The following is a 26304-nucleotide window of genomic DNA, read 5'->3' on the forward strand; positions in this document are numbered from 1 at the left end:
GTGTCTTTCAAATTTTGTGTATTCCGAAATAAAGAGAATCAGTTTTTAATTCTTATTAAAAACTAAGAATGATAATTTTTTTTTTTTTTACTCTTTTGCCAGGTTTGGGAAAAGGGAAGTTTGAAGTTTATATTATTAAAAAACAATAAAAAATAGATAATAAAATTTATAATATGTTTATTTTAATAAAGAGGAAGCTTGCCTGCATATAAAAAAATGACATAAATAAATAGTTGGCATATAGGATTGTATAATAATCAATATTAAATTTTAAAGAAAGTGTGCATGTGCGTCCACGTGTTAAACGTTTACCTCCTCACCGTCACCGATGCCGTCATCAGACACAACCACATAAGTGGTTGACGTTCACATAATAATAGAACCATGAAATCCTGGTACTGGACCCAGCTACGAGAATAAGAAGAACCAAGAAGGAAGGTGTCGCTCTACGCGGAATAAAGACGCTATAAATTACACTTATTTACCAATGCTTTCTTCTTCAACCACTCGCATCTTCATCCACACAACAACTGCTATAAGATTAGCTTCTTCCACCTCCTCTTCTTCTTCTTCCTCCTCTCTTCGATTTCTCTCCAACCCTACCCTCTTCCGCCCTGTTTTGCACGCTTATTTCAAACCGCTTCCTTCAACCTCGTCCACCTCTTTGTTCTCCTCCTTTAGAACCGATCACACTATGGCCACCTCAAGCGCCAAATCAGTCCACGATTTCAACGTTAAAGTACAAATCTTGCTTCTTTTTCATCGTTTGCTTAGTGCGTAAACTTTTTAGATTTTAGGTTAACCCTTTTCTTTATTCTTTTTTCAGGATGCTAAGGGAAATGATATTAATCTTGGTGACTACAAAGGGAAGGTCCTTATAATTGTCAACGTTGCCTCACAATGGTACCTCTCCAATTTTCATTTTTCTCGTTTTCTTTGTTTAATTTAAATTGAAGTTTACCGATTTTCATTTTGATCAAGAATGTTTTTAGTTATGTTCTCTGATTTTACCGTAAATTGGCACAGCTAGTCATGTGGGTCTAGAATTGGAGGATTTCGCCCTTAATTTTGTTTTAATGTTTGATGCAGTGGCTTGACTAATTCGAATTACACAGAGCTGAGTCAGTTATACGAGAAGTACAAACAAAAAGGTTTGTTTTTGTCTTCTGTTATCGTGCTGTTGCGATGGTGTCCTGCTGTTTGTTTGTTTCTTGTTGTCCCTTTCATTGTTGTGTTAACTTATGCTGTGGTAGTGTCAATGTTATCTCTGTAGCATGGCAAATTCATTTTGTTTTAATCTACATATTTTGTTCTATTCATATTGAACTGGTTGCAATAACAAACCCATGTCTTCATTCTCAAAACCTTGATCTTCTTTGTTTAGGTCTGGAGATTCTAGCATTCCCATGCAATCAGTTTGGGGCACAGGAGCCTGGATCTAATGAACAGATACAAGATTTTGTCTGTACTCGCTTCAAGGCTGAGTTTCCCGTTTTTAACAAGGTAAAACAAAAATTTTGCTTATTCGCATTTCCCACTGACTGATTTCATTCCTGTGTATAAAAATCAATTTCATGCTCTGTCTGTATTCTTGGGATTAGCTCTTCTATTACCAATCTTTTTGGGCTTTAGCTTAAATCTTGTTTGACTCACAAGTTAGCGTATTCTTTCTGTTCACCTCTAATCTCCAATTGGATTCCCTTGAACATGTTCTTAATGAGTTCTGAAATTAACTCTCCCTGAAAATCAGAGACGATTAGGAGAGCAGTGAATCCTTTCAAGATTTCCCCCAGTTTTAGTCCAGGTTGTGTAATGCTTTAATATATTAACCATTAAAGTAGAGATGAATGGATTCTTCCTTGATGTGGTGTTAATATCCCACCACGCAGTACTAAGAAAATAAGATAAATTTCAGACTAGGGGAAACTAATTCTTGTTTGAATATACTTCACTTTTCTGTGTCTAAGTATTCACTGTACTGTTAACCTTATACTGAGACCATTGTTCTTTTGCATTTAATATAGGTTGATGTGAATGGTGACAGTGCTGATCCACTCTACAAGTATCTAAAATCAAGCAAAGGTGGACTCTTCGGGGATAATATCAAATGGAACTTCTCCAAGTTCCTTGTTGATAAGGAGGGGAAGGTTGTTGATCGCTATGCACCCACAACTTCTCCTCTGAGCATTGAGGTAAGACAAATAGTATTATGCACCAATAATTTGGCCTATACTTATCTGATACTTTTACACTAAAAATGCTTCTTTTTCTGATATCTGCAGAAGGACTTGTTGAAGTTGTTGGATGCTTGAAGCTATGGATGACTGCATCTGTCAATAAATGAGTAGAGATTAGAACATAATTATAAATAAGAAAAGTGTTGGAGATGTTGTTGCACTTTCCTGTCTGTCTTACATATACTGAAACAGTTGCTCTTGTACCTGGTACCTGATATTATGTTCATAACTATGACATTGTCTACTTAAACTTAAGCTTTCTATTACATTGCTCTCGTATCATTATCATTAAATTATTAATTTTAGAATTAAATATGTTTTTGTCCTATGTCAATATGTCAATTTGTAATGGTTTTCAATCCTCATACTTTCAAAAGTAGTAATTTAGTCCTTGATTCAACTGCGTTAAAATGTTGTCCGTAAATTTTGTAGACGTTTTATTGAATTAAAATTAAAATTTTTTCTCTGTCAAGGGATTGCTTGGGGTTATGCAACTTTAAAGACATTTTCCCTAGCTTCAACCAATCCAATTCTCAGACTCAGCCGCTACCAATTTCACTACCACTCCAACCCTCTTCTTCTGCAATCCCATGATTGATCAACTCGCCATCATCACTTTCACTTTCTTCCTCTGCACCAATTTTACACATAAAACAGACATCACAAAACTCTGTCTTCTTCCCCATTCACACACCACTGCAACAGGGACCTCTCTCCATCACACGCCTTCTACTTTTCCACCTCCCCTTCCAACATTCCAACAACACAGACTAATCAATCGAAAAAAAATTAAAATAAATAACGGGTAAGGATAGAAGGTGAAGTCGCGCAGTGGTGGAAGGGAACGACGATGGTAGCACTGACGTTGTCCCCAGTCACGATTAGCAACAGCTGTAGGTGGGGCTCGACAAAGATCAAGACACGGTGGCTGGATTTGATGTTTTCACGCAAGAAAATAGGAGGTGACTAACGTTGTTGACACGACAAGCACTTCGACTCCAATTGTGTCGTCGTCGAAAGCTCAGACCGGCAAGATGACGGGCGGCGGTGAGGCACTGGATTCCGATCGTGGTGGCTTGCGGATGGAGAAGGAGAATGGGGAAGAAAAGTTCCTTGTGCGTTGATAAAGAAGGCCACACGTGAAAATATTCTTCTCGAGGTAACCTAGTCAAGAACGAAATTTCAAAAAAAAAAAGAAGCTAAAGATAACATAAAAAATATATCAACTTAATATAAATGATCAAATTGTTTTTTTTAAATAGAGACTAAATTAAACACAAAAATGATAGAAGGATTAAAATAAATTAAACTGATAAATTAGAGAAGTCAATCACTCATTAACCGATCTAAAAATAAAATAAATTAGATTCTCGGTTATTTTTTCTAAAATTGTCAAATAACAAAGAATCTATGACGAATTTGAGACGGAGAAAAGGATTAAAACTCAGAAAAAGTGAAGTAGAAAATTATTCCACACAAGTTTTCAACCACGCTGAGTGTGGTATTGGTTGGGTTGGGTTCCAAACTCATCGGCTTCTTCATTCTCTGATCGGAGCTGTTGCCTTCTCTTTGCGACCTTCACCACACCATGGCCACTCAACCCACCAACCATCCAAACTCAGTATACGATTTTAATGTCAAGGTTTGTACTTTATCTCTCTTTGCTTTCACTGTAACCTTAACTCGCAACTGTTTCTTCTATAACAATCTTGTTTTTATTTATTTAAGATTACTATTCTGTTGCTAAATTAGGTTTAAAATATTTAGTATCACTTAATCTTATTCTCAAAATCATAAAAGCATCATTTTAATCCTTGCATGTGTATGTGTATGTATATGTAAGCAAGTATGATTAAGATTTGCGAGTTTTTGCGTTCACTAGCAGGATACTAAAGGTGATGATGTTGATCTTGTCACTTACAAAGGAAAGGTATTGGTCATTGTTAATGTTGCTTCCAAATGGTATGCTATCCCTCTTTGCTATTATATATTTCATCGTCGGAAATTTCCCCCCCTCATATCGATGATTATTCTTTCTGATCACGTGAGAATATTTATAGTTCTTGTTTTGGTTGGTATTGTTGAGGCAGTGGCATGACCAACTCAAATTATGTGGAGTTGAATCAACTATATGAGAAGTACAAAGACAAAGGTTTGTAGTTATATAACGCTTCCATGATTTTATGTACTTCAGTTCTGCAAAATTCAGGTTGGCTCTATGATTTGTGCCTGTGGAGATTGATATTGTGATGCTTTACTGTATGAAGCTGAGTGTTTCGTTTTATTATTTTCCGAGTATGGTTTTTATTATTTATAGATTTGACGGAGTTTGATGGCTTCATTAGGGCTGGAGATTCTGGCATTTCCATGTAATCAATTTGGGGAGGAAGAACCTGGAAGCAATGATCAAATTAAGGAGTTTGTCTGCACTCGCTTTAAATCTGAATTTCCCATCTTTGATAAGGTAGATGAACATACTAGCTTGGAAAGCTCGCATTTAATCACCAAGTTTGAGCCCTCTCAAGTGCGAATTAATTTTATTCAGATATTCTATTTCAAATTCCAACTCTTTTGTGATACTTGTGCTGAAGATTAAATAGTATGGATTTTGTGCGTCTGCAATTTGGTTAATGTTTGTCACTGCCCTGAGTGAGATTTCTGTTTATTGTGGCATGAGGTCCATTTTTCTTTGTCATCTATTGTCAATATTAAACTTCCTCGTGTGTGGAAAAGAAGGTCAAATAAACATTTTCATCTTTTTTAGACTCTGCATCTGTGAACTTCCAAATTTTTTGAAGAAATCCGACATACTGTATATATGTTCACCTCTCTGTCACTCTGCTAGATTGAAGTGAATGGGGACAATTCTGCTCCTTTATATAAATTCTTGAAGTCAGGTAAGTGGGGAATATTTGGGGATGATATTCAGTGGAACTTTGCCAAGTTTCTAGTTGACAAGGATGGGCAAGTGGTAGATCGCTATTATCCCACCACATCTCCTCTTAGCCTTGAGGTAAAAGTTGCATTCTCTCTGTATGTTAATATTCTATAAATCAGATGGTTTGTGCTGCCTCTAATTCTTATGGCATTATTTTTTGGCAGCGAGACATCCGTAAGCTACTTGGTTTGTCTGAATGAAAGGATTCAGCTGGGAGGAGAGGGTGTGATGAACGTCAAAGGATCTAGTATTGACTTTGTTATGTTACCCTTGAAAAATCTGATTTTGTGCATAAAGGTGTTTTATCATCTGAACAAGATTTGTTTATTCCCATCGATAACATGATGTCTGGTTTGGTTGTGCTTAGTTGGGATTGTGGGAGCATAAATCTAAGACATAATAATATGCCAAAATATGAAAAAGTTGTATAAGGTTGCTTGAAGAAAAATTCATATAACTTTATTTTCATACTTGAGTAATTCATTGAGAAACTCATTGACCGTAAATAACAGTACTTAGTAAAACCTCCAAGGCAAATAGGGCTAATTGCAATAAGGTGGCACAGTGATAAAGTGGAAGAGAAGAGAGGGAGAGATACTGGATTTAACTCTCATCACGAACATTTAAGAGATATAAGATGGATTTGGTAAGTTTAGAAGGGCAGGTGAAAAAAGTTATGGATTGAACTCTCATCAACAAAATATTAACATTTGTTGACAAAACATTTAGGACTAATTACATCTTATTTCCTATGATTCAACTTATTGTTATTACATAAGCACGTGATTATTCATTTCAATGAGGATATTCAAGGTCTGTTTGTTTGAGCAAAAGCGTGGAATGTAGTATGCAAAAGGATTTCTCATCACAACCAAAAAGAGTAATCAAAGACCTGGTTTGCATAGTAGTTTTGACCAGGCAAATAAGGCTCTTTGTCTTCTCAACATGTACAAACTGTTCCCTTCAAATTATTTTAACTAATAAAACCAAACAAAACTGTATTGTTAAATGAAGCTTTAATAATAACAAGAATACACAACCCAACATTTTGTATACACTAATTTATTATTTTATTTATTTATTTTAACAAATTATAAATGAAAACTTCATTTATCTTTTTCCTTGAAAAAAATCTGAAACATTTCTAAGCAGTATTCTTGCTAACATAACATACCAGTGAGGAGGATTTAGGTCCAGCTCAGTCACAATTATGTTCTGTTCAGTTTATTACGCTGCAGTGTGCAGAGATATTAAATACCAGGGCCAAGGACAGGCAAATAATTGAGCTCAGTCCACTCAGCAATTGGAGTAATGTGAACCATTATCATCAAGGGATCCCAGAACTCATCAAATTCAACTCGGGAAGGCATGCATCCCAATGAATTTTGCTTTGGTTAAAAGTAGAAAGGGTTCAAAAAAAAGTCTTTTATTTGATAACTTGTCAAGTCATCCATCTAAACCCACAGTTGCATTCAAATTCCCAAAGGTACTAATGTAATTGTCGACCAAACATGTGCAAATATCATGAACGTTTCAACAGACATTTTTTCGGGATATGCCAAGAATCATCACTTAATCACTAATAAATCATTTTGTTGCAGCATGTGTTAGTGCAAACCTCTCACCCAACAGAAGGGGATAACAAACACAGTCACAATGCTCGCAAACTCAAGTTCATGTACAACAGTTATATACAAAACTCTATCATTCCTTCCGAGAGAAATCCTCAGCCACGAGTCAAGTCAATGCCAGTGTGGGTTTGCGTGTTTTTCAGCTCTGCCGGTTGAGGTCCAGGCCAAATGTGTGAACCAGAAGGGAGGTAGTTTTGATTATGACCAGGTGGAGCACTGGCTGGTGTAGCCATCTTGTCATTATGCTGAGGGTGCTCACCACTTTCATTTGTGATAGTGAGCCCTTGTTTAGGCTTGGTCTTTGAGCCACCATACACAAAACTGCACAATACCACCTGTACCAAGCCAACCCTTTCATTCATCTATCCACCTTTTAGATTTCAGGATTATGATGTTGTTTCGGTTTTTTGATACAGAAATTCAGAAGCATATAGTCCCTACACACTCTCGATGCTGAAAGGAAACTATAGTATTATGAACAGGCCTAAGCTACATCAAAACTGTTTTTGTGAGCATCCCGATCTCGCTAGATCTAATATATATTGTCCCAACCGTTCAAAGCAAATTCTTGTTTTGTCATATTGTTTCAGCCTTAACAGTGTGAAAAAGCAATTAAGCAAAGTTGATAACAACCAGAACTTCCAATCCAAGTATGGTGGTTGAATTAGGATACAGATCATAAATTGGAAGGTCCATTTTCTGAATGGCAAATCGATATGGAATTGAGAATTGTAAGATTCAGATCAATAATAAGCATAATTCTTTGAGCCATTTAACAAAAGAAATCAATACACACATAAATAGCTTTGTGAAGTTAAATAGGTAATAAAGTGACATATTTCAAAATAATTTATATTATAATTTCCAAAATAACATAATTAGAATTTAAATTAGAAAATAAATCTTGACTATAATCAAATATAGATTTTACCCTTTTGTTTTCTCTATATTTTTTATTAAAAGATATTATAAAGCTCTATATGAATAAAAGGATCCAATAGATGAACTTACAGCCTGAAGTAAAAAATTGAAACTTGGTGAAGTTTGTCATGGAAATAAAATATAATTTTTTTCCTACTAAAAATAAAAGGCAGAACACTGTCATTTATCTTCAGAGTTGTGGGTCATCTCCCTTCTTGGTCCACAAGCAGCTAGTGCAGCTTAAATGAAACAGAGGTCACAGATATGCAGTACAGTGAGATTTGCCCACCCCAGTGCCCATATTTTTGTAATTCTGATTGCAAAAACCATTTTTTTTGTAATTCTGATTGCCAAAAAACATTGCTTCGGCCAGTTGCAATGCAATGATCTTTGAAAGCGAGGTATTGCAACATGCTGCAGAGGAATCACATAATTTGCATGCAAGACATAATTCATTTGCAATTTACGTGATTCATGTGCGATTAAAACACATTTGATACAATACAACCCACATTCTGTATTGCCAAGCATTGTATCACACTAATCATTCGATACTGATAATCATGCTACAAACATACTGCAGGCTTTAGAAGAATCAAGATACCTGCACAGGGCTTCCAGCAATAAGCACAGCAACACCACCACCAATAACATGACCATCAGGACTAGAAAGTGAAACACTAATGCCACCAGTTCTATTGGAGGGTCCACCATCTTCAGCAACCAAGTAAGAACCAGACAAGCATAGTATTTGGAATCGTCCCTGTAAAATTTAGAAAATAGAATAAGTTTCCCAGTACATCATAAGAACGACCTTAGGCAATAGGCACTTTAAGCAGTACTATTTAGTGCTTTAACCTCAAAAGTTACACTGGCATTGGTAGAAGCAGGCTGTCGTAGAGTGACTGAAGAAACTGTCCCAGTGCCTGACAAAACACAAAGAGCCCTTGGTCTCTGTTGAGATAACAATAATAACTTAGCCACAATGTCCTGCAGCAATAAAAATTGATTGTTCAAGGAAATTCTAAATTAATATGCATTGATAAAAATAAAATCTTGAAGAGTTTCATGAAGAATACAGTAATTACAGTTATTATTTGAAAACCAAATTAGATGTTTCTATCAAGTAGCATCATCAATCATCAGTATTACATGTATTCAACAAGCATCTTTAAATAGAAGTTTTATATTTATTATGATAAACCCAGTCACTGAAAAGTCCCTCCATGTGTACATTCAATGATTTCCAATCATATAAACCATTCATTTGGATTGCATGCTTTTTAGATCTGTGTGAATTATGGACTATTGACGACAAGTCTTCAAATCACATAAAGTAAATTTTCTAAATTGAGCAAGTTTTTTTTCCTGTGTTTATATCAATTACAACAAAGAGTTTAGAGTCACTACAAAATTAGCCCATAAGAGGAAGCATTTAAGAAAAAATCCATCCGCTCTAAGACATACAATGCCCTCAACAACATTTTTCGCGTTCAGGATGAAGAAAGAGAACAAAATAAATATGAATATCGGTATGGTGTATGAACAGTGTTAATACCTCCCCAACTCCTATAGTGACAACATGAGGTGAAAAGGCCAAGCCTGCTGAACTATTCATCCATTCACCTGCAATACAATAAACAAAAGATGTTAAAGATCCAGCCACTTTCAAGAAAATAAGTAAACTAAAGACAAAAATATAGCTTGTTAATACTATTAGTTACTACCAAAACAAAAAAAGTTAAAAGTGTAAAACTTATCATCTAATTTTTTTATTTTAATTTATAATTCATAAATGTAAACTACTGCGGACAGTGACTACACATGATAAACGTCAGAAATCACGATGATGACAACATTAAGCAATTACGTCTCCAGGAAATCCTTTCATCGTTACATTCACTTCCATTCCAGAAATTTTGAAAGAGGAATTTAAGAATAACGGGAGATCATATCACAAGAAAAATAGAATGTCAGTAATCAGGCACGATACACTGCAAAATAATAAAAAATAACTAGGAGAATAAAGAAACGGAAAAAACCAGTATAATGCATCTAGAAATAGAAAAAAACAGCAACACAAAAATAATGCTTTTTAAAATACATTTCAGCAATACCAGACCAGAGCACAGCCATCATCCACCTCTTACTGTTGAGTTGCAAATAACGATTCAATAAATGAAATTTAACAACATAAAACTGACCACAAAATTTATCAAAAATTTAAAGCATCTACTGCTGCACCCAAAATCTGAGCACAAATAGTCAAATACTAAACAGTAAATCTAGAGATCATTAACCGTATTGCAAATACTATAAACAAGAAATGAAGATCTCCACACAAACACACCTAATGCAGCTAATTGTTGCTTCCTTCCAGATCCAGGTGGGCGCCCTCTTCCCTTTTTCTGAGAAAGGGTGGTTGCACTTCCACCCTGGGTGGAGTTAGCGGGGGCAGACATTGGAGACAATCTCAAAGAAACTGTTCCATCAGGACCATATTTACGGGGTCTCCCTCTTTTCTTCTTAACAGGCTCACTTGAAGGTGCCCCACTGCCAATGCCGATGTCATGGTTAAAATTGGCACGACCGTGAGGAGGCTCCACAGAAAATATGGAGCTAGACCCTACAGAACCACCTCCCTGACCCCTTGAATTTGGCTCAGCTTGAATGGCAGGGTTTGACAAAGGTCTGAACCCAGGGGTAGCTTGGAACTCCCCTCCCCCACTAAGATTTCCAGAACCAGACCCTCCAACCCCTCCTCTATGCATGTAATATGAAGGTGAGCCACCAGAAAATGACATAACCTCTCTCCCATCCATGCATTTACTTGCTACCTGTGCAACTACGCCAAAACTCTCCAAAACCTAACTTCTTATACTAAAAAATAGGCGAAAATGCTAAAAGTGAAAAGACACAGACAATGATGAAAAAATAGGACTTTAAGCCCTAAAAAGATAAAATGATCTAAAACACACAGTTCTACAGATACAGGTATCAGGTTCAAGGCAAAGTGTGTGATGGAACAAGGGTTTTAATTACTTAGATGAATCTAAAATATCCCCTCTACAAAAAAAAAATACCCTACCCATTTGAAAGGAACTCAAGACACTGTCACCACAGAAAATCCATGAGAAAGCACATAAGGGAAAATTGTGTTCTGTCTATAAAATAATGTAGGAACACCAGAAGTTTGGATTCCAGACAGAAAACTCAGCCTTGCAAGCTGGCAGTTCAAGGACCTGTCTGAACTGACTAAGAAAACAAAAGCCCAGATTTGATATCTAGGGTTTTGACAGAAGAATGCAGGGGGGAAAGGGGGAAAAGGACAAATGGGTGAGAGTTGGGAGTTGAGAAGGGGAAAGATGAATAAAAATGTGAGCTTTTGAAAGAAAGTGGGGTAGTGAAGTGGAGAAGTGTGAGTGAAACATATGGGTGTATAAAGGGGGTAAAAAAAAGAGGCTTTGACAGTTAATTGTTTTGTGAGCATGACCAAGCAGGCAGAGAGATAAAGAGAGAAAAAAAAAAAAAAAGGAAACATGACAAGAAAAGAAGACTAACAGGGACGGCAGAAAATGTGGGCATTGGAGGGTAAGTGTGCCCTACCAAAGTACCAAAACCTCTTGTCCTTTCTCTGACTGCCCTTGCTTCATAGGGTACTCAGCCCTTGCTTCAGAGGGCATAGCATAAAGTCTTTTAACCGCTATAAACGATATTTTTTTACTCACAAACAAGATGCATGTACTTAATCTAAATTCAGTTCTTGCTTTGTTAGTAGTTTTCAATTTCAATTTTAGTTTGTTAAGTATTAAAAATATTTTTTTTAATATTACTGATATGGAGTGTCTATTAATAACAAACTTCTGTAAAAAATGTAGAGAATCTGTCGGTCAAGAAATATAGTCTACTTTAAGAACTTTATTTACATTAAATTTTATTTTATTTTAAATTATTACTATTTTCATAAATAATAATGTAATTTATGTATACTATATATGCATAAAAAATATTAATTTTGCCATACATATAATCTTATATAATTATATCAATTTGTCGATAGGAAGCATGAACAACAGTGTCGATGGAATAAATAAATAAAAACGGATGACAATAAAGAAAATGGTAGAGTTTTTATTGAGAAGGAAATATAATTATTTCCCATACATTATTTCTTAATTAAAGGTCCTCTTTTGTGGTTTTAACGATTTTTTATTTTTTATTTAAATTTTGATTGTCTTCTGTTCTGTCTTTTACTAATTTTAATATCTTCTCTTAATTTGTTGAATCAGCCGAGTTCAATGTTAGATTAGACATCAATAATCATGATTAGTGAATCACTTAGTCGTACGAGAATAGTTTTGTTTAAAGGTAAAACATTTGTGGTCTTTTTTGAAATTTCAAAGCAATAAAGCGTAGCCATTATTGACCATCTCATAAATTCACAATTGGACTATTCACAAATAAGCTATACCATTCATTCCCATTCTACAAACACTTTTTAATTCTTATTTATCATATCTTTTTCTTTTCTCTCTACCAAACACAAACACATCCTAATAAAATATCCAAGTAATCAGACAAAGTCATAATTACCTGCAAAATTTTAAATCCATTTAAATAACTATACAAAATTAGTTTTTGGGCTAAAATATATTAAACATTATTTTATCATCTAACTTTTCCCTTTTCCTGTGTCCTGTTCCTATAGTTAAAATGTATTCCTTTTCTGCTCGTCTCGCATTGTAATTGTGATCAAATTATGATTAAATTAATGAATAAATTGATGTTTTTTTAGTCATACAGTACAAGCCCATGTTAAAAGAAGAAGAAGAAGAATACAATACAAATTGGGTGATTGGTAATATTAATTGACTTGAATATTTTGTTCTGGTTAATTAAAAGAGGCTTTGATTATTGAATATACGAGGAGTTGATATAAGTCAATACTCGTATACCATGGAAAGTTTGAGATTTAATTTTAATGTTAGACAACTCTTGAGATTAGTTAATAGATTAATTAAAGTGATGTAAAATATAATAGATTGATTTAAGAAAAAAACTTATTGATTGTTGTGAGAATTTATAACAAATTAAAATAAGATGTAAAATAACTAATTTGATAGAGTAATAAAAATAATTTAGGATTCTATCTTTGATCGTAAAGCTTTTTTTATTGTTAATTTTCGAGGAAAACATAATGTTTGTTTTCAAATTAGAGAATTCATGTAATTACTTTTAAATTTCAATAATTATTTAATTGCCTCTCATGACATACTATAAAAAAAATTGTTAAAAGACTGCAAATATAAATTTGCCATAACGATAACAAAAGTTGACAAGATATTTATTATATTTATTTCGATTCAAAACAATGGACATATTTGCTTATACTAACACCTCTATTTTAAGTTTTGTCTAAACTTAAAAAAAATAGTTAAATAAACAAGCTTCACAAAATAGTTTCATAGATTTGAATATTATTTTTGTCTTGTTATAAAATTTTGTTGTATGGCTTGCATCTTATCTTATATAAACTTCAAACAAACACCGTCTACAACTCGAAAAAACAAAATAGCCACATATATATGTTTTTTTTTTTAAAAAAGTGTGTATAATATTTTCACAATGAAACATGCTTTAAAGACAATTATATTAATTTATTAAAATATTAGTACAGGTATATTATTTAAAATAGTAAAAATTCATTAAAAACAAGGAGACAAAATAAAAAAACCATAACAGTATGATAAAAGATTATTAAAATATAATTAATTTTTATTTTATCCATAATATTTTTGGTGTTTAAAATACACATATTTGTTTTTTTCGGTGTTATATTTATTTTGTTAAATGATGGTGTGGTACAATTAAGCGGAATTTTTTTATTTTATTGACATATCTATATCAATATATATAAAAAAAATCATTTATTGTATTTACATTATTTTTTCAGTTTTACTTTTTAAATAAATATTTTTTTAAAATTAAAGTAACTATTTTATTAAGTTTACTTTTTAAATGATTTTTTAAAATTCAATTACTATTTTTTAATTTAATATTTTAATTATAAAACTATCTACAAAATAAAATTATTTATGATAAAGTTAAAAAGCTATTTCAATATTGTTATAATAATAAAAATAATAATTTTATTATTTTTTATTATCACAAAAATATACACACGTGCGCTCTTAAGGCATGTGTTTTCACTTGTAGAAATAAAAAGAAAAATATACTCAATCCATTTTTCTTGTTAGGCATGAAAGCACTGAAAGGTGATAACTACATGTATAAATAATTTAAGTTGCTGTTTGAAAATTTATGACTCACTCGATTCATGATTATATACTTTTTCAAAGGGTCAAATTCATTAGCCTAGATATAAATCCACAACTTTTAATATGTTCTGGAATATCTTGTTAACTTGTTTAAAAATAATTGTAAAACAGGTTTTGAGATCAACCATAGAAATTTAATCACTTATTTGTCTTTTTAGTTTTTACGTCTACAGATACAAATTATTTGTTTTGGTTTTGGTACATATATTTTTTTAATTTATTGTAATTCTTGAGTAATTTTTTAATTTTACAAATTTAAATAACATAAATTATGAATAATCTAAGGGTACACGCAAAGTCTAAAAAACTGAGATAATTTAAAAATAAAAAGCTAATGAAACCCATTTGCAACACAACTTGTGGCTAAAGCTAGATTAGTAGTTGATTAATGTAGTTGGTGACTCCTAAGTTTGATTGACGAAGTTGAGTTTTGACTTAACCTTTTTTATTCCTTTATTAACGAAGGTATTTATTATAGAAAATACAAATAATATTAAAACACAGTATATACATATATAAGGTGTGAAAGATGAGAACTAGCAACCAAAGTCCTTTCACTTTCCCTGTCTTTCATAGTTTTGACTGTTTGGAATCCCTGCGCTTGCTGAGGTGCTTCGTCAATGCTTCTTATCGCTTTTTCTTAGTCAATTCCTCTTCGTGTTTCTTTCTGATCTCTGATTTTGCTTAAAGAAATCCTTTGCTTCATTGCTTGCTGCTTCAATTTCGTCTTCTTCTAATGCATTTTTAGTTTTTTCTAGCAAATAAATGTTTTGGAGCTCGTCTTTTGGCTGATTTGATTGCTTTTGGTTAGAAATTCAGGGAGGCACCGTTAAAGTTGATTGACCAGGACTGCTCTGATTTGCTGCTGACAGAAAGGTTTGTTTTTTTAGCCGCATATGCTGGATATGCGTTATTGTAATGCTTGTTTTTTGATAATTTCCTTATTGGGTAGTTTCTGTCCTTTTTTCACTGTTAACTGTTATTGGGTTCTCCCAACCGAGCTAAGCATGGTCCCAGGTGACATTCAATTGTGAATTTGTGACGAGCTCCGTACAGAAACTGCTTGTTGTGGGGGGGTTTTGTTCTCTTAATTTAAAAGGGTTTTTTGAGTGTTGAAAATAAAGAGATTCAATTTTGGTAAGTGAAGGCCTACCGAACTTGTTCCAACGTAATCCTACGAGTGATATGGTATGCAGTTGAAGATGGTGTTAGGTTGGGAGCTTAATACGGTTTTAAGCTAAAAGGGGCTTTTGGGTAATTGGAAAGTTTGTGGTCTAACTGGAATTTTCCTCTGAGTTACAGGGTTGGGATGGGTTGTGACTTTTCTAAGTACACAGCATGCTGCATGGGTACAGAGGAGGATGGTCATCCGGCTCCTGAGGATCAGGTTGACGGTGGTAAGTGTTTGGATGTGCCTAGTTTCTGTTCTTAATGCTCTGAGAGTAATTGCTGTTTCTGTGTTTATATTTGATGTTCAGAAAACGAAGACAATGCTGTTGAGGGCATTGAGTTGCCACGGTTTCATGAATTCACCATTGATCAGCTTAGGAGGGCTACATCAGGATTTGCTGTTGAAAATATAGTTTCTGAACATGGAGAAAAAGCTCCAAATGTGGTCTATAAAGGGAGACTTGATAATCAAATGCGAATTGCAGTCAAACGGTTCAACAGAAATGCTTGGCCTGAAGCGCAGCCATTTTTGGTAAGCACGCATCATTGTTACTTTACATGTTCATTATAAGTACTAACTTTTTTGTATGTTTATGCTTTTTATAGTGATGCAATTATCTTGTTGGTTTTACCAAACTTTTGTTATTTTTAACAACTGAATCAATTGTTGTTTCTTGCGCATGTCTCTATTGATTTCTTTTTGTTGGTTTTTGTCTGCTCTTTTCCTCCGCCGGACAGAGTTCCTATATGCTATGGGAATTAGGGGGATGACTAATTAGTGAAATAAGTCTAAATCAATTTCACAAAATAGGTTTATTAAGGTGAAATTTGGACTTACCTATATAGTATAATTTGACCATAAATTTGGCTAACGTAGGATCTCTAATACACTCCCACGTCAATGATATATTAGGATAGACTCTTAATGACTCTTATACTATCTTAAGAAAGTGAAATTTAAGCCTAACTTAATACAAAATTGGTTTTATAAGGTGAGGTTTTTATCCATCTATATTATATAATTTGGCCATATCTTTAATTGATGTCACATTTAGAGATATAGTGAAATTGAAGTATACAAAAGAGTTCAAATCTCACCTTATCAAGCTAATTTTGTGAGATTTAGAGATATGGTGAAATTATAATATACAAAAGAGTTCAAATTTCACCTTATCAAGCTAATTTTGTTAGATTAAGGTAGACTTAAAGTTCAATTTCATCGGATGCTATTAAAGCTAACCAAAGCTTATTGTAGTGAGATTTGTTGGACTTATCTTGCCACCTGTTGGTGGGCTCCCCTGTATTCCCATGCTTGATGTTTTTGGTTGGAATGTTCGATGTCCTTTGCTTGGGGGAATATGTTCGAAATCTCACATTGTTTAGAAATATGACCGAATTATAATATATTGATGGGTGCAAACCTTATCTTACCAAACTAGTTTTGTGATATTGAGTTAAACCTAAATTTCACTTTCATAATAATTTGTTTTATGCGTGTGTTTGATGTTGTTTTCTTGCATTAACTTCAGTTAACATGGTTCCAACACTGTAGATGTTTATAGAGTTGTGATTCTCCAGTTGGCTTTACAGAACTTTTGTCATTTATAATGGCTAAATCAATTATTATGTCTGTTTTTACCTCACTGTTTTCCTACCGCAGACAAAGATTTTATCTGCTTATCATTTCGTTATATAGGATGAATACATATAATAGGTCCAGTTTAAGTGTTTTAAATTGTTTAAATGTTGTGCTTCAAATGGTTTCAATTAGTCAACCTGGTTAGATGTCCATGATGAGCAGGCATGTCCTTCTAGATTTGTTATTTTAAGTGTACGTTAAAGTTTTCTTTTGTGTGTTTTTACATTTTAATAATGCTGCAATCTGTTTGGTTTATCCTTCTTCTTTTTTCCACTTTTAACTGCTGAATTCGTTATTACTCTGGGTCGTGCACATTTGTCATCTATTTATTTATTTTTTTTGGTTTTACCTCATTCTTGTCCCATTGAGGACACATAGGTCCTATCAGGGTCACCTGTTCAGTGGAATCATTAGTTAGTTTTGTAAGTGCTACTGTTTTTTTTTCACTCATTTGCATTTCTTTGTGTTAGATAAACAAATGTAAGGTAGTCCGTTTAAGTGTGCTTTGGTTTATTTGCTGTGAAACGGAATGCTTTTTCTTGCAGTTTAGCATTTTCATATTTCATCCTTTCTACTTGTAATACCAGTTGAAAATTATCCACTGTTTTTACAAATTCTTTTGCATCTGATTAGATGTGGTTTTCTTTGTTCACTTAAGCATGTTATTTAGTATTCATTATCAGCTCATTAAAGAACCTTCTTTTCCCACGTCAGGAGGAGGCCAGGGCTGTTGGTCAGCTGAGGAACCAACGACTGGTAAATCTGCTTGGTTGTTGCTGTGAAGGTGACGAGAGGTTACTCGTTGCAGAATATATGCCCAATGATACTTTGGCAAAACATTTATTCCATTGTAAGTGCATAGTTGACAACTAATATTTTTTCCATTCACTTGTTTGGGCTCTAAATAAAACTCTCATCAAGCCATTGGCTGAAAGCAACCTGGTGGAATTAAGAATGCCCCCTTGTCATGATTCTTTAAAATCTGTTTGCCAGGAAGGCAATTCATTGCCATAACTCTTTTATTTGTTCAATTCTTCCTGGTGAACTGTAGCTGTGTCTTTGTTGTTGCCATTACTTCATGCTCGCATCCTCTTTATGGTTTGGTGATGCTTTCTTAGCAACATTTTACTCAACTTTTTAGGGGAAAATCAGCCCATGCGATGGGCAATGCGAATGAGAGTTGCATTGTTCCTTGCCCAAGCTCTGGAGTACTGTACCAGCAAAGGACGTGCACTATATCATGATCTAAATGCCTACAGAGTTCTTTATGATGATGTAAGTTTATTTCCTTCATCTGTGACATGACCTTTTTGGTGCTTAGAACATGCAGTATGTTAACTGTCTTCATCCTCAGGAAGTGCTATCCAGCACAGAATATGGTGTAATCCTGGAAAGCTTTATCACAGTTGATAAAACGATATTCTATACATTAAAAGTTAATCAACGTCATTTAATACTGACAATTCATTCCCCGTAACAAGCAGAAAATTAATACTTATTTTGTTCTTGTTTTAAAATATTTATATTTCACAATCCTAAATATTATTTCAAAATAATTGAAAAAAAACATTGGAATGCGGTAAATATATAAATATGCTGTTTTTGAAGAATTTGAAATAATATCATAAGTTTATTAGAACCTTATAGAGTTGATCTTTGTTCTATTCTTCATTGTCTCAGAGGGTAAAGACTGGGTGGATAGTAAGTTCCTATTTACATTATTAAAGGGCAATGAAATGGAATGATTTGTGTTCTTAGCCTGAAGAGTAAATGTTGACTGTCTTTTTCTTTCCCCACTTGTTATTCAGGACTACAATCCTAGACTTTCATGCTTTGGTTTGATGAAAAATAGTCGAGATGGAAAAAGTTATAGTACGAATTTGGCGTTTACTCCACCTGAATATCTCAGGACAGGTACCATATCAAACAAGATAATATTTTTCATCACAAAATGATTGTTACTTGATATTCTCTGTCTGTACTTGGAGATATAACTTTAGTACCATTCTTATTAAGACTTTTTAGTTATGATAATTGGCATTTCTTCTTTCATGACAGTTGTTTCAGATATGATAATTGAGTTTCAGTTGTCATTACTTTCACCTTTCTTTGGCTGTTCTACTTGAACCAAAACCTACTTGTCTGTTCAATTTTTATGGAAAGTGTTCATATGTTGTGTAAAAGTAGTTTCTCTCTTGGAGCTCAAGTAATTAGTACCTAATGTGATGATATCCATGGAGCTGAAATGTTATCAGATGATACCTATGGCAATTTTACTCCTGGACCTGGACTACTGTCATTATCATTAGTGTTTTCTTATTCTCTGTCAAGAAGAATTCATTGGTCAAGAATGTGAAACTATCTAGTCATACCGGGTCTTCTGCAAATTTTGTTTTTAGATCAATTTTATACTTTCATGCTTCTCTTCATAAACTTTTAATCCAATTACTGACTTATTTCTGTGGACATTCATCTTCATATTGTCGTGGGTGATATTTGAGCAAATTTGGGGGATTATTAGTGTCATGGCTAATTAACATGTTGATATAGTTTTGTTTTTATTGTGATATATTTCAAACTTTAGTGTGCCCTGAGTTTTTTCTTTATTTTGATCGGTGAATTTGCCTTGAGTGGATTATATAATCTCATCTCCCCCAAATATAAAAACACTTTTTTTTCATATGATGTGATGATGGTTTAATTATTATATTCATTTCATATCATATATTCTTAAGTAATAAATATAAGTATATAATGGCATTGTGTTTGCCCTCCTATTCCCTGGTCTTGCAGGCAGAGTCACTCCAGAGAGTGTAACTTATAGCTTTGGCACACTTTTGCTTGACCTTCTCAGTGGAAAACATATTCCTCCAAGCCATGTAAGTTTCTTTACTTGATTCAAAGTTATGCAAACCATACTTACTGTGGCCTGTCCTATAGTGTTGTCCATCTTCTTAATTTAGCTTTCTTTTGATCATTTTTTTCTTCTCCTTGTTCTAGCTAAAATTAAGTACTCCGTTGAGATTTTTGAATTGCACATTTTTTTGGACTAACTTGAGGCTCTTGTGATAGAATATGGTGGTTTTTCTTTGGACAAGGACTAATGATTTTGTATTGATTTAGATTTAGATTTTGTTGTGCATCTAACATTTAAAGTGTTTAATAACCTATTATTGTAAACTTTTTGAAAATTTCTGAAAAAGTAAATCTCAAGATAATCACTTCCAAAACATACACTTCCTTTCATAGTATTTGCGACCTGGTTAGAATCAGGAACCCCGAGATGCTATCTGACTCTTGTTTATAAGGGAAATTTTCAAATGATCTGGTGACTAGACAGTTTTCAAAGGATCAGGTAACTGATCATATTTCAAATGATCTAGGGACTCTACAATTTTTCGATGATCATGGGACTGAACAATTTTCAAATGTAGGGCACTAAACAATTTTTCAAATCATCAGGAAACTGAATTTGTGCTTCCAAGTATGCTCTGTTCCCTAATGTTGTCTATCTTCTTTCTCTTTTTGAGCCTTTTCATTTAGTTGATTTATTCTACCTAAGCTATAAAATCAAGTAAGAAGTGCCCTGTTTGAGAATTTTAACTTATCCATTTGTTTGGACAAACAAAGGGTTCCTGTGCCTGTGAATGGTAGTTTTTATTTTTCTTAAGCGCTAAGCTTCTGTATTGATTTTTATTTAAATTTTGTTGTGCATCTAGCATTTAGCGTGTTTTAAGTTTGACTTATTTTGAAGAAAAATTTACTACTTGTCAACTTTTGGGAAAAAAAATTCCCCAAAATAATCTCCTTCAAAGCATACACACACTTACGTTCATAATTTTTGCAGGCCCTTGACCTAATTAGAGACAAGAACCTTCAGATGCTATCAGACTCTTGCTTAGAAGGGGAGCTTACAAATGATGATGGGACTGAATTAGTGCGTCTGGCCTCACTATGTTTGCAATCTGAACCACGAGAGCGTCCTAATCCAAAGTCACTGGTTGCTGCTCTAATACCTCTACAGAAGGATTCTGAGGTTAGCTGTTTTGAAAGTGGGCAGAATAATTTACTGTATGAGCACAAGGATAGCTGGACTTAATAATTTTAAATGAAGATAAACTATAGCATAATTCTTGAAGAGTGGTTTTTCTAGGATTTTAATTTGCTTTTTGACTGATGTTTCTTACTTTATCTGCTAAATATTATTATATAAAGGTTCATATAAAAGGGTAACATGTGGTTGATATATACCAGTTAAAATAACCTTGGAGACTGATTTATATTTTGCAAGGCATATCTGTCTTAGTAATAATATTCCGACCAAATTCTGGACACAAACCTAATTGTTGAACTATGAATTGTAAATCTTACTGATTCGTAAGATTCAGGAATTCAATGAAAAACACATTGAAGTATTCCTCATAAAAGATTTATAGTGATCAATATAATAATTTTAAATGAGAAAATGGAAAACGTCTTAACTATAAATCTCAGAAGAGATAAATTCCAAGTCCTTAATTTAGAAGTTGCTATGAAATTGTTTGTTAATTGTTTGTTGGGGTGCTGTTTATTTGTAGTTAGTTGGGGTGCCACGTGGGAGGGAGTTAGTTTTTCAGCAGTTATACAAGAAAATAACGGCTACTGTTGTAAATAACTCCTTTTTGACTATTGATTTCATTCAAACTCTTCTTGCATCTTCTTTCTGTAATAAAATTGAGTTCGGGATTCTTCTTTGTTCAATCTCCTACCTTTCTATAATTCTTCGAGTTGATATTCCACAACATAACTATGAAAAAAAGGCTATGGAACGATGCGAAAAACCCAGAATAAAAAATAGATAAAGAAGTTTATCTTATCTCTTGATTGAAAATAACAGAACAACTGAGGTTTCTTTTCCAAGAATCTCCCTTTCACAAAGGGTTTCCCCTTCCTATAATGGAGCTAATACCTGAATCTGAATCTATACATTTCAAATGCCCCTCCATCCTTATTCTCCCCTACTTTGTACTTCATCCCCTGTATCTAAGTAATCCCATATGGCTAACTGTCCCTAATTTATTTTCCCTTCTGAACTAGCAGTACAACCCACCCTAAAATTCAAGCTTATCCTGCCATTTTAAATCTGAAAATGGAAAATATAGGAAGTGCTTCTGTACGAATTATTGTGGCTGTAGGACAATTAACAACTTTAATGATAGCAATAAAATATTCTGTGACCATTTAGACCACTTGAGATTAAAACTGATAAAATATATTCTTGAGTACTTAACAGATCCCTCTCATTATCTTCTATATATATTGAAAACACAAGAGTACATGGAACATCAAGAGTCTGCACTAGACCTCTAGGTACAAAACTAGGTACGACTCATTAATGGGCTAGCAGACAAGCCTTAATGATAATATATAACAGTAATTATTCTAACAAGACCTATGCTTCTGTACAAACCATACGAGAGAGAATGACGACAAGTCCTCTCTGTATGCCCTAAATGAATGACCCATAACCTCCAAGTCATCCTGGACGCGATTCTGAATAGAGTGTATAAAAATGAGTGTCAGTGTAAAACTCCAGTTCCAGTAACATGAAAATTTGGTAGTGCAATAACCAAATAATATGCAACTAATAGTACTCCTTAATCCCTTTTTAATTTAATAACTAGGGTCGAACGTTGCATGTTGTATAGGTGCCATGAGCTTCTAAATCTAATTGTTGATGGGTGTGGAACTCGAAAGCACAAATCAGCCATGAAGAAAAAATGATCATACATTGCCGGTGTAGATACTAGCATGTTTTAAGTAACATAAAGATGGATGTGGAACCAAGCAAATTGCTGATGTCAGAATTAAATAGAGATGGATGTCTCAACAAAGGAATGGAGAATTTAAAACATCATTGATGTAACAATCGAACGGAGCAGAATCACAGATGTAATTATGACACTTAGGGCTTCAAATTTTATATGTTGTAAATAGATAAATAAATTTTAGGATATTTAACTTTCTAATTTCTTTGTTGAGAATTGGTCAAAGGAATGTAAAAAAAAGAAAATAACAATGAATTGGTTAGTCATGATATTTTAATAGAATCATAAGACACTTGGACCATATTTTTTTATTGTTGGAATTGATAATCGATGTTTTTTCTTTTGTAGGCTTCTTCTCATGTACTGATGGGTATACCAGATGGTGCAGCTACTTTTCCCCTTACACCTCTAGGAGAAGCTTGTCTACGAATGGATCTTACTGCTCTGCATGAGGTGATGGAGAAAATGGGGTATAAAGACGATGAGGGTGCAGCAACTGAGGTTTGTTTGATATCTAAACTGTAGAACCTGAGCCATTGGTTTATTATTCATTTTCATTCAACTGTGTTTTTATTGTGAAGTATCAATGATTAGTCGTGATCACAAAGTAACTGCCAAGCTCAAAAAGAATGTTTTATCAAATTACTATATATCCAGTTATACTTAATGGTGTTGAATGTTTGGCTTTAAAGAAACGAAAAAAATGTGAATGTAGCAAAAATGAGAAGGTTAAAATGAATGTGTGGCTGCACAAGAAAGGATGTTATTCCAGATTATAATATATGAGGAGATATTAATGTGTCATAGATTGGAGAATATGTGACAAACTTGGTTAAGAAGTTTGTGTGAGGAAGATTACTGTTAGCAGCTACATGGAACATACAATGCATGGTTTTGAACCGTGTAAAAAGGGTAAGGAACCTAAGAAGGACGTTAGCAGAAATTGTTAACCTTGTGGTGAATAATGGATTAGTTTGTTTAAATTTAAATTAAATTTTTTCAAATGTTTTTTTTTTTTAAAATCACTTATTTAAGAAACAGATAAGATTTGCTTATTGAACTAAGCATATTATTTTTAAACTAAGCATATTATTTTTAAACTAAGCATATTAGACAAAACATAAAAAGAATCATAACTGCTTATTATTATAAAAGCATTTTTTTTTAAATAAACAAACAAATCAGCCCAATCACTTTGAGTATTTTTCTTTAATTGAATCCAATGGTGTCTTGCAATCCATGTACCAACCTCAGTGAGACAAGGCTTTTATTGTTGTTTGTTTTATGGTCGACTCTGACATAATTCATTGTTGGTCTTCGTAATTTGTTGGGTCCTTTGTTTGACACTTTTGTAGTTTAATCTTTAGTGGGAAAGGGAAGGGAATATTTTATGCTGTACTTGGTCTGTCATATCAGACAACATAAGAAGACTTAGTGCTACATTGAGTTTTTCACTTATGAACTTCATTTTTTTGTTTGCACACTTAGTTAAAACATGTTGGTCTAATCTTGACTTGTTTTCTATTGTATTAACTTGTTTTTCCATGCTGGTTGACTGATTTTGTTGTCCACTGATTTCTATCAAGCAGCTTTCATTCCAAATGTGGACGAACCAGATGCAGGAAACGTTGGACTCAAAGAAGAAAGGGGATGCTGCTTTTCGGCATAAGGATTTTAAAACGGCAATTGATGGCTATACGCAGGTTAATAATTTCTTGGCTCTTGGTTATATTGAAGAGTAAACTTAGTTTCACTTTTGGTGTCCTCCTGGTTTCTCAATTTCATGAATTTTGCTCCTCTATATTATTTTTGTTAATTTGATCCCCTATATTTTAGTTGAGTTATTTTTAGGGATGGATAAGTTAGGTCAAAACAAATGTTTTTTTTTTTAGGTTTAGTCTAGTCCGTAAAAGCCTGTGGATAAACAGACCTGTCTTGGGTCCAAATAATTATTCCAAAAACTGAAAAATCTATTAATTTAAAAGAAATTTATTTATTTTTACTTTGTTTTGTTTAGACAAAATCTATCCAAATAAAATTGACCAAATTAGAATTTATAGAATAAAATCCATCAAATTAAATCAAATTCCTTTTTCTTCAATTCTTGGTTAGTTATGTAACTTTTCTGTCTAAAATGTTGCAGTTTGAAGTCCACGGAAATCCGTGAGTTTAACGGATCATATCAATGAATTGACTGTAATTATGCTGATTTTAATAAAGAGTGTGTTGGATTATCCAGCTTAACACCCGATATTTAACAAAAATAATAATGTAGCAGTACAGTGCAGAGTCACGCCAACATGATTATTGTGCTAATGTGCCATGGCATTAGAGTGTCATGTCACCATTTTTGTTAAACATTGAGTGTTAAGCTAACATATGAACCAAAATTGTACAATTGGTACTGGAGAGATAAATTAAGCCAAAAGAATTGGTGTTGAACTTTGCAAGATAGAGAAAGTAGAGGAATCAAAAGGGAAATTAAGCTGTATGAAATCACTCGGTGTCCCTTTCTGACTTGGCGGGCGTTATAAGAGGATGAAATCAGTTTGAAATGTTAAATTCATTATGAAACTATAATTTTCCTTTCTGAACTAGGAAAGAAAGTGATACAATTCAAATATTGGAATGTTATAAAGTACATTTTTCAATCTTGCAAGACTAGATCTGATTCATACACAAAATAAAGACATAATGTGAATGACTAGTTCTGTTTATTAATAGCCTATATTGATTATATATGTTGGAGCAGTTATGTTATGATGTGGCACTGATAGATTTGTTGTGTAATGCAGTTCATTGATGTTGGAACAATGGTTTCTCCAACGGTTTATGCACGTCGTAGTTTATGTTATCTTATGAGCAACATGGCTGATGAAGCACTTAATGATGCAATGCAAGCCCAAGTAATATCACCCGTTTGGTATATTGCGTTTTATTTACAAGCTGTTGCACTTTTAGCAATGGGCAAGGAGAATGATGCCCAAATGGCACTTAAAGAAGGTTCCTCTCTTGAAAGTAAAAGGAGCACAAATTAATGGAGTTCTTTGGCCAAACCTTGCTTTCTTGTTCGTGAAGATAACTTGCATAGAACAAGTGCTGGTTTCTCAATGTTACAGGGCCCCCCAGTTCCTAATCGGACAAATTGTATTGCATGGAATAGAGTGGTTTATTATACTTGTGCATCACTGGTTCATTGGTTGCCTAGAAGCATTCTTTTGCACAGACTAGAGTCACCAGAGATATACACTATCTATTTGCATTAGGGTTCTCTTTTTGTTGTTTAGTCAGCTATGTCAGTATAAAGATGATGATGGGAAGAATTTGAGGAACTTTTGGGAGAGAGTTGTGTTTGTAAAGGTAAGGTTCACCTGTCACTGTATGTCAGCATTTGTTGAGTAAACAGCAGATGTTGTTGGTGTGCTTGTAATTTAATGTACAGAACAATTGGTTATGGCTACCGTGTCAACATGAAATATGTTGTTTTTGTATGTTATATTGATATTGATTTTGCATCTAATAAATTCTTTTAATATTATTTTCTTTTCTACAATCATCTCCTTGCCTCTTTATCTTGGTTTCTTACCTACTAAACCTCATCAAATTTTTCTTCTTTTGATATT

At 33.5% G+C, this 26304-nt stretch overlaps 4 protein-coding genes across 9 annotated transcripts; 3 read left to right on the forward strand and 1 right to left on the reverse strand.

Annotated features, from left to right (window-relative positions):
- The first annotated feature begins 383 nt into the window (after positions 1-383).
- LOC108347458 (probable phospholipid hydroperoxide glutathione peroxidase) lies at positions 384-2503 on the forward strand. 2 transcript variants are annotated; one of them, XM_017586707.2, is made up of 6 exons: positions 384-739; positions 827-903; positions 1090-1151; positions 1385-1503; positions 2025-2192; positions 2283-2503. In XM_017586707.2, exons 1-6 carry the CDS (start codon positions 488-490, stop codon positions 2310-2312), a joined length of 708 nt encoding a protein of 235 aa, XP_017442196.1. In that variant the 5' UTR covers positions 384-487; the 3' UTR covers positions 2313-2503. The 2 variants fall into 2 exon arrangements, with proteins under 2 accessions (XP_017442196.1, XP_052735842.1); XM_052879882.1 differs by having other exon boundaries at positions 2025-2503.
- A 139-nt stretch (positions 2504-2642) lies between these two features.
- Positions 2643-5541, forward strand: LOC108347430 (probable glutathione peroxidase 8). 2 transcript variants are annotated; one of them, XM_017586661.2, is made up of 6 exons: positions 2643-3879; positions 4120-4199; positions 4328-4389; positions 4583-4701; positions 5083-5250; positions 5340-5541. In XM_017586661.2, the coding sequence occupies exons 1-6, from the start codon at positions 3826-3828 to the stop codon at positions 5373-5375; spliced, it is 519 nt and encodes a 172-aa protein (XP_017442150.1). In that variant the 5' UTR covers positions 2643-3825; the 3' UTR covers positions 5376-5541. The 2 variants fall into 2 exon arrangements, with proteins under 2 accessions (XP_017442150.1, XP_017442152.1); XM_017586663.2 differs by having other exon boundaries at positions 4123-4199.
- Positions 5542-6588: 1047 nt separating this feature from the next.
- On the reverse strand, positions 6589-11381 carry LOC108347429 (AT-hook motif nuclear-localized protein 5). Of its 3 annotated transcripts, none has more exons than XM_052879861.1 (5): positions 10078-11361; positions 9286-9353; positions 8586-8681; positions 8332-8490; positions 6589-7141 (listed from the first exon to the last, which is right to left on the reverse strand). In XM_052879861.1, the coding sequence occupies exons 1-5, from the start codon at positions 10547-10549 to the stop codon at positions 6902-6904; spliced, it is 1035 nt and encodes a 344-aa protein (XP_052735821.1). In that variant the 5' UTR covers positions 10550-11361; the 3' UTR covers positions 6589-6901. The 3 variants fall into 3 exon arrangements, with proteins under 3 accessions (XP_052735821.1, XP_052735819.1, XP_052735825.1); XM_052879859.1 differs by having other exon boundaries at positions 8586-8717; positions 10078-11350; XM_052879865.1 differs by lacking the exon at positions 6589-7141 and adding an exon at positions 7148-7505 and having other exon boundaries at positions 8586-8717; positions 10078-11381.
- A 3192-nt stretch (positions 11382-14573) lies between these two features.
- Positions 14574-26219, forward strand: LOC108347326 (serine/threonine-protein kinase BSK7). Of its 2 annotated transcripts, none has more exons than XM_017586495.2 (12): positions 14574-14674; positions 14885-14941; positions 15368-15462; positions 15544-15767; positions 17589-17724; positions 18016-18149; positions 18683-18788; positions 19668-19753; positions 20722-20910; positions 23030-23182; positions 24271-24384; positions 25477-26219. In XM_017586495.2, exons 1-12 carry the CDS (start codon positions 14595-14597, stop codon positions 25717-25719), a joined length of 1617 nt encoding a protein of 538 aa, XP_017441984.2. In that variant the 5' UTR covers positions 14574-14594; the 3' UTR covers positions 25720-26219. The 2 variants fall into 2 exon arrangements, with proteins under 2 accessions (XP_017441984.2, XP_017441983.1); XM_017586494.2 differs by having other exon boundaries at positions 14590-14674; positions 14877-14941.
- Positions 26220-26304: the final 85 nt, after the last annotated feature.

Source organism: Vigna angularis, chromosome 1 (genome assembly GCF_016808095.1).
Source record: "Vigna angularis cultivar LongXiaoDou No.4 chromosome 1, ASM1680809v1, whole genome shotgun sequence".
Lineage (NCBI taxonomy): Eukaryota > Viridiplantae > Streptophyta > Magnoliopsida > Fabales > Fabaceae > Vigna > Vigna angularis.